Below are 16,747 nucleotides of genomic sequence, written 5' to 3' on the forward strand. Positions count from 1 at the left end.
AATAAAAATATAGTATATATGAAAAAAAAAAAAAAAAAAAAATCAATATTGGGTGTTTTATTTTCTGGTTGAGGTGAGGTGTCGTTTCGCAGCTCATGGGAGATGTGTGCCTCAGCGGGTGATGATGTGAAAGAGACATTCTGGGTTGTATGAAGAAGACAGAGTAGTTGGAGAAGGCGGTGCGGTGGCAGCATCTACTGACACGTGAAGAGCATGCATGAGCTATGCCTAACCGTTACTGGCGGATCCCACCGTTGGTGGTTTATATTTTGAAGCTTCTTGCGCTACGTGTCGTGATTGTAAAATCATGGACCCCACAATGAGGTAAGCAGTGTAATAATAATAGAGTATGTTTTTTTTTGTTTTTTTTAACCCATAATACGGTGCATTTAATTATATTACAAAGTTAACTAAAAAACCCCCCTTAAGATTTGGATACTTTATTTATTTTTTCCTAAATTTTGATTTGTGAGGTACCTTGAGCACCAAAGGCCACCCCAAATTTTTTTTTTTGAAAATATAAAAAATAAAAAATTTAATTAGGTGACCACGTTATCACTAATAACGTGGCCACTTATGCTATATGTCAAATTTTAATTGGTCCACATGTTAGTGACATGGACTTCCGTTAAGTCAACTAACGGTTAATGGATGGAAGGACTAATTTGGTCTTTATCAAAACTACAGGTACCCCCCTATGATACAAATCAAAACCTAGGAGGGAAAAAATAAAGTGTCAAAACCCTAAGGGAGTTTTAGTATTTAACCCTAATATTTTTTACAAACTTATTAATCATACTTCAATTTATATTCAAATAATAATAAAACATGTAGTATTCCAAAAATTATAATGGATTACTGGGAAATGTCAATGGTTTTATTTATGAGAGTCTCTACCATCTGGTCAAGCCTTAAAAGTGGTGTTTTGTAGCATCCAACCACATTGTGACACCTCATCCATTAAAAAAATGTGAAAAATAAAACTGAAAACAAAAGCACCGGATCAAAATGAAAATAAATAAATAAATAAATCCAAGCTGCCCAATGCATGCCGTGGGTCTGGCGAGACTCACGGCCAGACCCACGAGAACTCGCCAAAAAACCCACCTGACCCGCTGGAAAACCCACAAAATCAAGCCTAAAAAACTCATTTCTAATGCCTCAAAATTGTTTATAATGCCTCAAAACTCATTTTTAATACTTTAAAACTCGTTTCTAATGCCATAAAACTCGTTTTTTTATTTAAATTTAAAACCTAGAGGTGGAAGGTTTAACACTTAGGAAATTTTATCACCTTAGAGCTGGAGAAGATGACTGTTAAATGGAAGGTTCACTCTTTCTCTGTTAAATGACAAGAAGAATGAATAAGAAGAAATGAGGGAGGTTGTCGGCAAGAAGGAAGAAATTGAAGAAATAAGGAAAAATCTAGTGTTTTAAGCTGTATGATAGTTTTATGCATTTTGCTTATGTGGCAGTTGGTGATTGAGGGCTGCAAAAGTTGGGTTTTATTGAAGTTAAAATCTTTTATTTATGCTCCCGATTTATCCTAAAAACATGGCATGCTCTATTAAATTAGAATAATTAAACTTTATTGATTACCAAAAATGTAGTAGATTAGGTTTCTTCTTTTAATAAAAGAGGTGGGTTACCTTACAAACTTTGTGGTCCCATTGATTAGAGTAAAGATCACATTTGTCAATTAGCATTAGATATCATCATAAATAAATATTATTTTTGGCTAAGTAGCTTTAAGTATAATATAATGATGTATGACAAGGACAATGCTGTTGCTTATAGATAACTATAGGCTATTCAAGAAGTTATCTTATCCAATTACTCTTATTATATTATTTTCTCCTTTCTCCTTACACATCCAACTAGTGGAAGATTGCAAACCAGGGGCCCTTCGTTTAACTATAGAAATAGAATTATGGGTGTGTTTGCTTTTTTTTTTTGGTTTTTTGAAAGTTATGGGTGTGTTTGTTAATGTGTATTGTTGGATAGATTTTTATTATTATTATTTTTTTTTTACAAAAAAGAAGCATTTTGATGTGATATAAAAGAGAAAAATGTTTTTGTATTTTGAGTTATTTGTTAATTTTTTTTTTTTTTTTTTAGAACAAAAAATGAAAAACAGGAAAACAAAGATTTTAACTAGCATGGCCTAAAAAATGATAAAACTAAATAATGATTAAAAGTCATATTTTTTAAAGTGAAAAAAAAAAAAAAACCTTGTAATATTATAATATTATTCGTGCTCATTGTTAAGAGATTGCTACATATATAGTACATACACGTAAACCCAAAAACGTGCTCGATAGTCTTAAAATGCTCCATGCAATGTATCTTTCTCTCCGTGCGCCGACAATGTAGAAAACCTTTCTCTTTTTGGTTTTTTAAGTCATGTGCTACATTAGGTCAAACTAGAATTAGGCATGAGGACAATCGAGGAGAAAGGGTAGAATTTAAAAAAAAAAAAAAAAAAAAAGATTTTTGAGGGATAAAAAATATGTAGAGATCAGACAATGAAAAATACAAGTAGGTGGTTATCAAAGGATAAACTTCTATTTTGGATTATCTTTGGCCTGTAGGCTGTTGGTGGTTATGAAGGGATAAAACTATGATTGGCCTCATACGAATCTTAACCTTTCGTGCTGTGGTTGTCGGTGGGCTTTGGGTTTTTTAATTATAGAATTGCTATATGCACTTGCTGCAAGTATTTACTCTCTTAAGAATTTGCTTATCCATCGGTGTGACAGTAATTCTCACCATTGATTTATTATATATAGATTAACCTATCCAAAATTCATTGATAAAACTTACTGTCAGATCATAAAGTAAGCACATATAGCATTTTTCATATAATTACAGTACAAAAAAAGATAAAGGGTAAATGTAAAATAAATCACTTAGTATACACGTTATTTGTGATAATTTCTTGATGTTTTAAAATTTGAATTTCTTGCCACATCATAACCCACCACCTCTCACAAGCCACCCTCCAGAGGTGGGGTGGCTCGCGGTGAAGGGTGGTTATCCTTACCCTCCCTTCAGGGATGCAAGGGTGACACAACTATTTGTGTGGTTGAAAAAAATTAAAAATTTAGTTTTAATAAAATGAATAATTTTTATATTAATATGATGTGGAAAAACAAAAAAAAAATTAACTTGGCTTATCGAGCATCACTTTATTTGACAGAAAACACACGGAAGGTTTAAGAATAGCAAACATTAACAACAAATAAAAAAGATTTCTATTAATTTAAAACCAATGATTTTTACAATTCAACAGCCTCTTCTTCAATTCATTCAGAACTTTTAACAAACGATTCGATTTGTACCAAACAAAACACGATAAAAAATCATACAGATTCTGGTACGTGGGGCATGTTTCAGAAAGAGAATAAGAAAATCTTCAAATTCATGGGTTTTAAAACACTACAAAAATGTTCAGATTTAAGATAAACAAACTTTATTAGGTGGGACTGGTTTCATCTAGCATTACCGGGTGTGGTGGGGACAATAAATTATGCATCGCTTTTTCTCCTTTTGAATTGACAAAATACTAAAATAAATAAGTCACAATCAAGATAATGTGAGCATTCTTGACAACACAACGAGTAGAATTCTCCAATGACGGCCAAATAACTTAACAGCGGGAACCGCAATTCACAATGATTGGCTTAAAATGAGCCACGTCATCTCAAAGAACACACGAAAAGACCGAAGGCAAGAGAAGTTCAGGCCGCCCCTGAAACCATATTTTCACTTTGAGGCGGTGGTCAAAACAGTTGGGATTTATGGACTTTTTTTTTTTTTTTTTTTTTCTTCTGTCGTGGTGGCTCGTTCCCAAATCCCAAGTCCCAACCCTTCAATACAAATGAAGGGATGTGATTAAGCAAAGTACAGAGAACACCGAACAATGATTGGTTTGGTGACAATGACAAGCCAACCTCTAATGGGAGATGAGAAAAAAGAAAAGTAGAAAACCAGATGGCGGGTCTTTGGGAGTGAGAAACTACCATTTACTTGTGGAACCGACATACCTTCTCAGCTACGCAACCAATTAATATGAAAGAAAACCTGGGGTTGTTGTTTGCAAGAATTTGCTAGTTTCCTTGCATCAGTAGGAGATAGAAGGGTGGCCACACTTAAGAGAAGAATAAAGATCTGGCTATTATTAAGCTAGGACTGCACCAAGAAAAAAAAAAAAATAATAATAAATAAATAAATAAGGTTCAAAATAGAAAGAAAAGAAAAAATCTTGCTGACCAAGACTCCTTTGGATAGACCAAGACCAAGAAGAGCCCAAATTGCCTTTCAGGAAATTTAAAATAAAACAAAATAAAAATAAATAAATAAAAAAGGAAAAAAGTAGGTTTTCAAGTCAAATCAAAAACAGCGTTGGGGAATCTGTAAATGAGAAATATGCCAAAGCTGTCATACTCCAGTGTGAACATGGTTCAGGAAGAAAATTATGATGAATTAAGAGGAATGATTCCACTTCTCCTCCTTTTTCTATTTCCTCACTTTTCAAAATCAGCATTAGATTTGTGAGATTCATGTAGCCATGTAGGAGTTTTATTTTGAAAAGTAGGAGAATGAGAAAAGGATAGGAAGAGGATGTATAGCATGAATCAAATAAATAAACAAACACCAATTACCAGATGCCAAAGTATCTCAGTCTACACCAAGACCAGCTACTATCTAAACCTCGACAAGAAAAAAAAGGGTTTGTGACATGGCAACATACAATGAATACGCTTGCCATAAATAAATATGATAGCCCCCTTTAACACTCAGCGGCAGTTGAGTCATTTATGAGACGTTATAAATACCTTTAAGACATTATAGGCTACATAATAGTCAGGTCAGTACAGTTGATGTTATCCCAACAGAAGCAAGAATCAAGGTTTTTTATAATGATGAACATGGTATAGGGTGCCTCTGGAAGCAACATCAATTTAGTGATTGCACATAAAAATTCCCAAAAAGTAATAACTCATTATGTGTAGTCTCAATGAACTGAAAATTTACCTTTGGGTGTCGCTGAATGTTGGAGGAACAACATAAGCTTCTTTCTCCTAAAATTTGAACCTTGATCTCCACCTGAAAAGGAACAATTAAGGACATGATTCCTCCAATTAGTGATTAAACAAGTGCGGCTACTTAATTCCTGAAATTCTTCAATAATTCCACTTGTAAAGGTAGATATTGCAAAGTCCCCAGGAGAAGTCTAATAACAGAAACACCCGAAGCAGCATCCAAGCCTCCTGATGAAGTTGTCATACTTTCTGAAAAGGTAAAAGCACTAAACTATATAACGTCACAATACACTGCTTCAAATTTGACATGGTGTCATTTTTAGCACATATACACACTCCATATTTGATAAATTGATTGCAATCAAGTCAAAATATTGGCAAATAAAAACTAAAATGAAAGAAAGGACTTAAAATTTTGTGGTCCATTAAATACATCACTTCAAAACTTAGAATAAGCCAAAATTACTCGTTACATAACAGGACCTCAAGCCCATCTGAACCGCTATAACTGTCCTTCCAGTGCACAACGTCACAGCATACCAGCCAAGGGATTCAAGTCCAAGTACCTCTTTTTCTAGCTAAATGTTTCCATGGCTCCGTTCCCCTTATTTTCAGATAAAATTGGCAAAGGGAACTGGACACCTTCCTCAAACAGCATTGTGATGCACACCCACCAGCATGTCCATTTTGGCTGAGTGAGAGCCCACATTATAGGGCACTGACGATCAAACCCAAAAATGAAGACATTTTGATCACGATGCTTGAACAATCAAACAAGACCTGATTCATCAATGGTAATTTCCTTAGGGACCCTCAGATTTATTTGATCAGTATCCCATCCAGCTCTATTTAACTGTTGGATGAAATCCTCAAATCTATCTTCCATCTGCAATATGCTTTGTGCGAGCTGATGGAAGACATCATCTGAACTGTCCCAGTTCTCATGTAGCCAATAAGTCTGCCACACACTACGCAAGACAGACACACTTGTAGCTTCCACCTGCATTGGGATCTTAATTTGATTAAGCTGAGCCTGTATATCCTGAAAAATATTTTAAATGCATACCTTGAATGAGACAAAGACCTCAAAATCTCCTTGCTGTTGGTTCACCATAAGAATATATTGCTCCTTTGCATATAATTTTAGAAGTGTTTTTATCTGTTGCAATATAAACAGATAAATAATAGAAATGATCAGGTTACTTCTGATGGCACCATCAAATTATAATAAAGGATAGCAGCATAATTATTTTGGCAATACCATGGAAACAGATCTTCCACCACAAACCATCTCCTCCAAGGACACACCAAATGTTATCCGTGGCTTCATGAATCTTTGCCATAATAAAATATTTTCATCCTTGTTGCATGCAACGCATCCTGAAACCAACAAAAAGATTTGTCATTTTTGTAAACTAAATAACTTATGTGATGAGCAAAGGAAAAAAAAGAATGTGAATTTTACCTGGAACAATAGAGTGTAAAACATGTGATTTTACCAGCAGACAAGCACGCTTGAGGTTTATCTGTCAATAAAGTTGAACATAGAAAACAGTTCAACTAATCAGAGAGGATCTCCTGCTTTTTTTGTACTTTCCCCCCTTGTCACTCAGCGTACGTTTATTAAACATGGTCAATCGCAAGGAAATGAAACAATCCCATATACCTTCCCAAGAAAGAAGTTCTTCAACTTAAGCTTTAATTTACGTCTTAGAAAATTAGGAACTGATTATAAAACATTCTTACTGTGTTAAATAGTAGAACCGAAAGTGATTGATAACGTAACCAAAGGTGCAGAAGCCGCATGCTCATCCATGTCAATGACAACACTGGATATGATTTGAGAAGGCCAGGTGCATCCTGCATTTGTAACTCTAAAATAAATTAAATGCATCAAATCAAGAAGTATCTAGTTTTTAGTGAATTGACATCACTATCAAGGGAATATATGAACAACATCTTGGAAGGACATAATGTACCAGGATCAGTATGCCCAGAGCAAGGCCAAGAAGCTGTGCTGCTACTTCCCAAACTTCCTCCTAAACAATTGATCAATCAATTAATGGGAAAACATTCTTTTATGCATAAAAACTTACTATCTATAGAAGGTGAAAATTTGTAGTTAAAAGTCCAACCCAAAGGGATAAAATTTTCCTCTAATCATGTGCACTGACATGGCATTGTGGTAGTAAATCAATATGAAAACATGAAAAAATAATTCTGCATCAAGAGAAGGCTTATAATTTCCTCTCACAAACAGAACCCTTGAACAAAAATCAATTGAAAACATAGGAATAGAGCAGCGCCAGTTTTATAACTCACGTCCTATGCAGCATTAGCTGATGCTAATATTTCTATAAAATAGGGACCAGAAGACTGCAGAGTTCTATAACTTAGCGAAACACTGCAGAGTTCTATAACATGTCCATGTAAGTCTGGAAAATGACAAGAACTTTCCATTGAATGCCAGGAGACGTCATTGCAAATATTGATGGCCACACTGTGCCCACGTAGATGTCTATCCACAGGGTAGAGTTGCCTAAATAGCTGGGGTTGTCTTTTCCAAAATTTGTCAAGAGGAATCAGGGACCAGAAGAAGTATTTAGCGAAAAGAGAAACGTATATATTTTTTAAATAATGATTATGGATTACTGATATTTCCTCATAAATTATAACTTGGTAATGCAAAAAATTCTCTCCATTGAACAAGAAAGTCAAGGTACATGCTTTCAATGATAAAATTAACTAGGGCAACGAAGACTTATCATTGACACAATTAGCAGCAAAACTACATAGTTCACTCCAAATAAATATGATAGTGAGAGAATTTAATCATCAGAAGTTGCATTAAGCTTCAGCAGAGACATATACAAAGGTATACCTTTGCTGCTACCTCTCCCAGATTTCCTGAGATTGCAAAATGGTTTTGAATCACTCGAAATGAAGGATCTTTTAGTCCTCTAGCTACAGCCTGTATAAATTTGAATCTCAAGTATATCAGTAAAAAACTAATCATACCTATGGTAAACTTCTGCACTGATATGGATATGATCAACATATGTTTCTGAAACATAATTGAGGGGAAAAGAAGTGATCGCTGAAGAATGTTAAATGCTTGGGGTTCGATATGTAGTCATCAAAATAATCAAGAGCAGCCTATTTAGCCCCAAATGGGAATAATACCTTGGCAAGATTTCCAAGAGATGCCAATGGTAAAAAATAGGCAGGATACAGTGGCGTACTTAGATCGAAAATGCTGCAAGGTGAATTTTGTTAAAAAAATTAACGAAATATATTGAATACCATCTAATATTAACTTACTCTACATCTAAAACAAAGCTTCTTACACGGACCTTCCTGCACTACCAATGAAGTCTGCGTACATGCGCCATTGTTTTGGGTCGTCATCAAAAAGATTTCCAAACCGGCCGCCTGGAAAATATAGTGAGAGTCATCGATAAAAATTTCAGCACATAACCTTCTCTTTTGTAGCAATTTTTACAGTGCCAGACCAATGAATAAGCGTCCAACAGCTCCAATGCCGTCCTTTGACACCCATCTGCAGAAACAATTGCATAACTTGCAGTTGCAGTTCAATCCAATAAAAGACTAGTTTGATACAGAAACATTGTCTACACAGGCAGACGTACACACGAAACAGATATATGTTCATATAAACAAAGTACACAAACACTCACACAAACACATTTTCATCAAATTAAGTAAAAATATAAAACTTCCAGAAACAGCGATAAAGAAAATACATAAAATCAATAAAAGAGAAATTCACCTGATGGCAGCAGCTGAGGCGGCAGCAGCAGAGGCGGCAGCAGTAGTTCCTGAGAAAGAGCCAACACCAACAGCCTGAAAGAGAGTGCATAGAACAATTTTTGTCAGAAGAAAAAATACGTCTGTAATATTTTGAAGGAAAGAGTAAACTTTATGAAAATTCACAAACTTTAAACATCATTTCAGCCAAAACAACACCTCACCAAATAAAAAATTAACTATACCAGATAAACTTAATAAAAGAAGAAAAGAAACATAAGATGTAGCACAAGATAATTCTGAGACTGCCTAATAAGACTAACAACAGCTAAAGGTTTCCTTCTTCCTAATAGACATACCCAAGCAGAAGTAATGGCCTGAGTTAGACTGACATGCCTTAAGAAGACTTGATGTGACTAATGTGTGGCAGATCCATCCAGTAATATTGGTAGGGAACTGTAACAACATGTACTGCAAGTAATCATCTGACACTGATCCTGCATCAAATGCCAAAAAAGAAAGCACATGTTCTCATGAATCACACAGATTCTCTTACTACACCTGGGTATTAGAAGCACAAAAACTCTACTCAAAATTCTCTAATTCCATCGTACATCCGTAGGTAGTCATATTTTTTTCACAATAGCATAGAAGAAATAAGACATTCGCTGGTGAGAAACAAAGTAAGAATGCTAATGTTTGCAACCTGGGAATCCTGCAGGTAAAATAAAATCTTTAACAACGTCCGGAAGCCACGATAATGTAGTGTCAGAGGTATCAAAGTCTTGTAACCTATTAGTATCTGAACTATGCTCCTCAACAAAAGTTCGCAATCCCGATTCTTCATCTAACATGTACCTGTGATGCCACGGCTCAATGATAAACAAAACAAGTCACAGCCTAAACCCGAGGTTCTATTGTATTAGAATATTAATTAAATAATTAAATCAGCACATTTTTTTAAAAAAAAAATCAATTTAAGCTTTTGGAACGATTAGTGATTTAACATGGTATCCAAATAAAGTGATTTAACATGGTATCCAAATAAAGATAATGACGGCTTCGAACCTTATCTCCGTCATTCTTCTCTCATTCAATTACATATTCTACTTGTTCAACTTCACTTATTAAGGAAAATTATTAGAATATTAACTAAATGATTAAATCAATCATTTTCTATCTACTTAAGTTTTTAGTACAATTAGTGATTTAAAGCAACGAAATATAGCCAATGCCGCAATATCACAAGTTGCTCTCATATCTACTGTTATGCTCATTTTTTCATGAATTTCACGATTAGTGAACTACAAGCAAAACTACAGAGAGTAGAGACGAGGCAGAACAAAAGAAAGAAATTTAGTTAAGACCCGACCTCTTAGCAATGCCATTGCCATATCTCTCCACCAAGATCACCTGCCTAAAACGCCAAAACAAAACCGTGAGCCTAGCAAAACCTTCTTAACCATTTTCATACTTCGAATTATTATTATTATTTTTTACCTGCCATGATCAGCCCCGTCTTCTTCTTCTTCTTCTTCTCCTTCGGGAAGGTTTGGCTGCGAAGAAAAGCATAGAATTTGAAAACGACGACGCGTTGCTCCCCTACTCTTTCTGGAAGATTCAAAAGCGCGCGTGGGAAATGATACTCGCAGAATGCACGACACTAACGACATTTCGCAAAAGAAAACGAAAAGGCTTGGGGTTTTATAGTTGTTGGCGCTGCAAAGAGGGTTTTGGTTTGTCCCCCTTTGCCGTTGCGAAGAAAGAAAGCCAGGTGTCGCCTATCTTGGTCTTTGTGGTTCCACAACCACCCAATTGTACGGCTCAATATGACTCGAAAACGGCGTCACTTAAAAACGATGGTATCAACGATGCCAAAACGCCGTCGTTTTATTAACGGGTGATTACAGGCTTTACGGCCCACTGAACGAGACAGACAATCCGAGGCGTGGGCCTAGGCCCAATAAATTTCAAGTTCCATGAATTGCAGAAAAGTGGAAAAATTTGAAGTCAAAGGATAATTCACTAACTCACAAAATAAAGCCGCTGAACAAGGAATCAGCGGGAGCTCAAGAAGTTTTTGGTAGAACATAATCCACACAAGGAACAGGAAATTTCGGGGGAGCTCGAATTCCACGAAAAAATGGCATCCTAATTCCCATCACAAAAATACAACCCCAGTATTCTCAAATCGTTAAATTCTTGTCTTTTTTTTTTTTTTTCTTTTCTTTTCTCTGAGCCTCATGAATTCTTAGATACTACAATACAGGAACTTCTGGAAAAAGATGATTCCCAGAAATAATGGCTAATTCTAAGGGGAAATGATCTCCACAAGAAAAATGAGCGGGAGTAGAATGTTGAGAAACAATATAATGGCATCAACACCCAGGCTCTTTCAATTAGTGAGATTCTAGCTGTGTTTACTGCGATTTCCCTCCACGATTCTCTGAAACTCTTTCTCACTGGCCGCAATTAGGCGCTTAACAATGTCAAAGGTGGTAAGCCTAATGCTGCAGTAGGAAAAAAAAAAAACAGAAGGATACATCAGGTAAATTAGTGTAGGAACATCGACAATAGAAGTAGAAACTAAAGATGAGAATCAACTCAATTATGCAGCATTGAATTTTTATAAGAAAACATCCAATAATCCACACAACTCCGGGTTTGGATGTCCCTTGGAACCTTGATCATTTAGGTTTTTAAAAGACAGAAGGGAGAGATTTCATCCATAGCATGGAACCGTAACGAAAAATGATGGTAAAAGTTGTAACCATGTGAAATCCAAGCATCATAGTTATCCTTTGTACAAACAGAGCACATAACAGAATGGACAAGCCAAACCAAAACAAAATAATTTCATTTCCATGGGACGTCCAAAATACACTAATTATTCTATAAAATGTAAAAAAAATCGTTAAAGAAATATTTCTTGTTTCATACAAGCTCTTCAAAACAAATCTAAGTTAATATTAGCTTCAAAAAAACTCAACCAAAGGCATTATCCCAACTTTTTTTTAAAAAAAATTTTATAAAAAGAAACCCCTCCAAGGCAAGGCCACTTTGTGTACTCACCCCTGCTAGGTAAACTTCGGACCCGTGTAAAGTGCCCTCTCCACACGGATCGGGTAGGGCTGGGCCCAAGGAATTGTTTTCACTCAAGGGGATTCGAACCTTAGACCTTATGGACTACTACAAAGACCAAAGCTCTTACCATTTGAACCAACCCCTTGGGGTTGAGCTGTATTAATTGACTAATACAAGAACTAAATCCAAGGTAACATAATAGATAAGATGAAACTGCTATAAATGTGAACCTGCTATTTGGTAGGGTTTTTAAAGCATTGGGAACAAAGCCTCGGTACAAGCCGACTATTCCATCGCGTGCCACAATTCCTGCATTAAAAATATTTTCAGATACAAGGATGTTGATGATAGATTTAAAATTTTATCTACCCACAAATAAATGACAACATGGGACTTCATGTTTGAGAAATCATTGAAGGTTTTACAAATATCAACAACTGAAGCAAACCTGTAAACTTAACACAAGAGATGTGCAACCTAAACCTCCCCGTCTCTTGGTTTGGTCACGATACTCAATAGTCTTCCAAGAAGTGGAATAAATGTCACGTCTTTTTTAGATTAATGACAACAAAATTACCATACCCAAGAAAAAGCTTGGATGGTAAGTTCATACATAAAATAGAAAATCCACATGCATGCAATAGTTTATATCTTTAAAATATTGAATAAATGATTAAATTTACATCTTCCTATAACTTTAAGCTTTTAGAAAAAGTGATGATTTAACATGGTATCAAGCAAAGGTCTTAAGTTCGAACATTGACTCCGTCATTTACGTCCATTTCAATTAAATATTTCAAGTGTTGGGCCTCACCGATTAAAAGGGAGTTTGAACACAAACATGAGGAGGAGTGTTAAAATATTGATTAAATGATTAAATTTACATTTTTCCTATAAGCTTAAGCTTTTAGGAAAAGTGATGATTTAACACTTACCATCCACACACAAAAAAAAAAAAAATTTAAGGAGGGGGAAAAAAAAGAAGGAAAGGACCAAGAGAAATACCATTTCATACATAATGTGTGACCACATTTATTTATGACTAAGCACATATATCCTAAGAGCAGAAGTTGAGGGACAGGTCCTGACCCAAAAGTGATCTCCATTTCTTGAGCTGCTCACCATCTAAACTTTGAACCCATCCGCAAGATGACATATTATGCACAAACAACTATGTAACTCATTATTTTTACTACTTCTGTAGAGCTTCCTCTATATCGCAATTATTTATGATCTAATGCTGATACAATGGGCAGCAATATTCTTTTTTCTGTAGGAGAGCAAAATGATAGTACTTGCCTGGAAAGGCATCCAGAATTGTCTTATAAGGTGTGCCCCTCATTTGCATCTGTCTTCTCACGGTGTCCAAGGGATAGCATGTGATCGTGGAAAGAGAAGCTGACACCACAGCAGTTAGTAGAGATGTTTCGGTCCTTTTCTGATATTTCTCTGGCAAAGACTTCTTCACCCTAATATCCACAAAAAATAAGAATGTGTATAAGATACAACATTCCACAGTATTCTCCTTCAACATGCTATAGAAAACGGGGGTAACAGTGGACTCACAAGTCAAAAACACAAAAGTTCACAGCAACATAAGGTGCTATTCCGAGAAGGGAAGGCCCAAGACCAAAGTAAAATGAGGCAAATCCTTCTTCTCTGAGCATGTTTAAAGCAACCTGAAAACAGCAGATTACTCTTCATATTTACATGGAAAGGACATCTTGTCATATATACAACCAGCAGGCTAATCATACCTCAGACATAGTTCGGTACCCTGGTTCAACTGCTAACCGTAACCTCAGGACATCTAAAGGGTATGTTACCTACATAGAGAAAAAAAATATGGACATTCATATATAGACATACAGAACAAGTAGAACTAGAGATAAGCGGCAAATATACAGAAGTCCCAAAATAGAGATAACTGTCCATAAAGAATTTCCAAGTGGAAAAACAAGGATATATATAATTTTTTTTTTGATAAGTAATAAGTATATTATCAAACAAGGATATATATAATCTCATGAAGACAGAAACAATACACTTAAGAAAACCCAATATAAACTACAACAATACTTACAAAAGTGGACGTCATGCCAGCGCATGCACCTGCCGCAAGTCTTCCAATAACAGAAAGCTCACCATCCTTTCCCCTAAATAATTTCTGCAAGTTCAAATGTAGAACATTTAGTTTGAGAAATATAGAGTATTGCACTAAGATTTTCTTAGAGACAGTTTTATAACAACCTTGTAAGTTTCATAAGCAAAAAGCTGGACTGCACTGTAAGGTATGACCCGTATCACCTGCAACATTTAAAACAAAGCCCAATCAACATTGCTTGGGGATAAACAAATCTGAACTACAGATGGAAAGATCCAAAAACCTGAGGAAGGTTGCCTTTCCAGTACCCTTTGATCCCTTCTTCCTTCCCAATCAATGTTATGGCCTGCACACCATCATAGACATGGGATAACTAAAGGATATCAAACATAGAGTCTGAGAGGATGATAAACTATGCATCTCCAATAATATATACACAATCCACATGGATTTATCACATAATTAAACCATTTACCATAAGAGAAGATGACGAGAGGCATAACCGAACCACTTAATTAGGCAGGTAGTGTTCTTTCAACAATTCGATTCTCATCAATTTCCTCTTTCCTTGATGCTATCATCATTAAAATATGCCATTTAAGTATGGTCATATTGTAAGAATCAAAAGATATAACAAACAAACAAGAAGAGCAACAGAGACAGCAATCCCTTCTATCCCACCTATATGGGGTTGGCCATGGAAATTTAACTTTTCTATTCAACTGTGTAGAGAATGCCCTTCTTCAGCACACACCAGCACTTACCAAACATTCGTACGCTTCATATTCATGAAAATTTTGCAGTTTTTACGTTGGTTGTGAGCCGCCTAACACAACTCTAGTCCAGTAATTCCTCTCTTTGTTTGGAGTGGTAGAACAAAAGATATTACTCGAAGCACTAACAGAGACTGAGTTTAGGGGCTGAACCATAAGGTTATTCATTTTGACAATTATCAGGAAAGATTTAGTAATATCAAATCACCCATCTTTAGTCTGACAATATCGAACCCTAAACCACGGAAACAAAAGCACAGAAATGGCCAAGTTATTGTGCCTTAGACTTCTGAGACAAATGGTAATTTATCAAATAGCATCCTAAGTTCCCTAAACCAGATGCTGAACAAGAAAATGAACATGCTATAATCTCCTATGGTTATAAAAGGCCGAAATCAATATTTCAATTATGCTAATTATTAGTTTCCTCATATCATCAACAAGATCGTATTTTGCAATGGAAGAATGAAGGGCACATGTATCATAGCCCATATAACTTTGAATCAGATGCATTGAATTCCCGCTATGTGACCATGACATAAAAAATGTAAAAATATTAATTAAATGAGCTTTTTATTGCTGATTTAACATCGTATGATCGTATCAGACATATGGAATGAAAATGTTATGATTTTAATCATCCGATTGTTATTAGCTCAAGCTTTTGCCACAACTCGTAATAACCAAAAAAAAAAAAGAACCATCTCGTACCTCGATGAAACCAATCGCTTTCTTAGCACTTTCTTTTCCAACTCGCACACCGTGAGTCTGAGACAAAAAAAAAAGGAAAAAGAAAACCACAGGCAATTTCAAAAAGTAAAGAGAAATTCTAATTGAACAAGAAACTACCCCGTTTATGACATTAACGCCCACATTTACAATATCTTTTAGCAATGGTTTTGAATTAGAAAGAAAACAAAAAATGCGCCGAAGTTAAGGTGATAGTTGACAAGGCACCTGCATGAGGAGCTTGATGCGTTCGAGCGGAGCCGTGACGGTCTTGGCAGCGGCACCGGCGATGGCGCCGGCGGCGAAGAGCGCGGCGTCCTTGGGAACGCAAGCGACGATAGCCAGCGGGTGCTTCAGGAGCTGAGCCGGAGTCGGCTCGAACTCCCTCTGGTCTCTCTTTTCTGCCATCGAAACGCAGGCGAAATTACAGCGGCTGCCACTCGCAGTACAGCTGAGCCGCGCGGTCTTCCATAGCGGCTCGTAGTCCGTGGTCCGAATGAAAGTGGAATTGAAGCTTTCTCTAAGGCTTGGGATGTCGCGGCACACTAGAACGGCTCTCTCTTCGCTCATGGCTTAGTTTCAAGTGTTGGGTAGGGGCAGAAAAGAGATAAGGCTGGCAGTGAGGCAGTTGCAGAGAGCGAGAAAGGAGCTATGTAGTTTGTGACTTTGTGTTTTCATTCTCCGATTCGCTGTGTACCGATGCATTTTACTATTGTAAGCCGTTTACTGTTAACAGACTTTGACTTTTTGGATCTTAAAAATAATAATAATCCCATTAATGGCTTCCATGTAGGCTTCACACTACCGAAAGTCTGTCTTTTGGGTTAGTTTTCTCTAAATTAGGTAAATGGAATTCTTTTTAATTTATTCTATTAAACTTATATATGTTTAAAATACATATAATTTTCATACACTCTATTAAAATGTATATAACTCTTATAAACATTTCAAATACATATCAATTCAATAGAATTAATTAAATTTTTTTTTTCTCTAACCTATTTAAGAAAAAAACTTTATCTACGAAGGGATTAGGACCTATATATATAAAATCATATGAAATCTACTCATCACAAATTTGTATTCACCACATCAAGTTGGAACAAAATTCCTACTCAATTAATTAAGGTGTTTAAACCCAATTTGGTCATGTCGTTTTGTGTAGTGTGTCCAACTTGTTTTATCAAAACAAAACTCACAATAAATAAGCTCAATAAAAATAAATAAAAGTTTATAGCACCCCC

At 35.7% G+C, this 16,747-nt stretch overlaps 2 protein-coding genes across 4 annotated transcripts; both read right to left on the reverse strand.

Moving 5' to 3' along the window:
- Window positions 1–5,317: 5,317 nt before the first annotated feature.
- RUS5 (root UVB sensitive protein (Protein of unknown function, DUF647)) lies at window positions 5,318–10,569 on the reverse strand. 3 transcript variants are annotated; one of them, XM_059606300.2, is made up of 15 exons: window positions 10,314–10,569; window positions 10,186–10,230; window positions 9,520–9,671; window positions 9,210–9,310; window positions 8,836–8,909; window positions 8,558–8,604; window positions 8,399–8,477; window positions 8,229–8,301; window positions 7,927–8,016; window positions 7,025–7,084; window positions 6,792–6,905; window positions 6,511–6,571; window positions 6,307–6,425; window positions 6,130–6,204; window positions 5,318–6,045 (listed from the first exon to the last, which is right to left on the reverse strand). In XM_059606300.2, the coding sequence occupies exons 1-15, from the start codon at window positions 10,484–10,486 to the stop codon at window positions 5,815–5,817; spliced, it is 1,494 nt and encodes a 497-aa protein (XP_059462283.1). In that variant the 5' UTR covers window positions 10,487–10,569; the 3' UTR covers window positions 5,318–5,814. The 3 variants fall into 3 exon arrangements, with proteins under 3 accessions (XP_059462283.1, XP_059462282.1, XP_088367062.1); XM_059606299.2 differs by having other exon boundaries at window positions 6,112–6,204; XM_088510936.1 differs by having other exon boundaries at window positions 5,318–6,057; window positions 6,112–6,204.
- A 283-nt stretch (window positions 10,570–10,852) lies between these two features.
- TAAC (thylakoid ATP/ADP carrier) lies at window positions 10,853–16,186 on the reverse strand. The gene is made up of 10 exons (XM_059606301.2): window positions 15,732–16,186; window positions 15,486–15,542; window positions 14,285–14,347; window positions 14,148–14,204; window positions 13,981–14,064; window positions 13,655–13,723; window positions 13,464–13,576; window positions 13,197–13,366; window positions 12,128–12,206; window positions 10,853–11,323 (listed from the first exon to the last, which is right to left on the reverse strand). Exons 1-10 carry the CDS (start codon window positions 16,071–16,073, stop codon window positions 11,224–11,226), a joined length of 1,134 nt encoding a protein of 377 aa, XP_059462284.2. The 5' UTR covers window positions 16,074–16,186; the 3' UTR covers window positions 10,853–11,223.
- Between the last annotated feature and the right edge of the window lie 561 nt (window positions 16,187–16,747).

Source organism: Corylus avellana, chromosome 10, assembly GCF_965113065.1.
Source record: "Corylus avellana chromosome 10, dhCorAvel1.hap1.2, whole genome shotgun sequence".
NCBI lineage: Eukaryota > Viridiplantae > Streptophyta > Magnoliopsida > Fagales > Betulaceae > Corylus > Corylus avellana.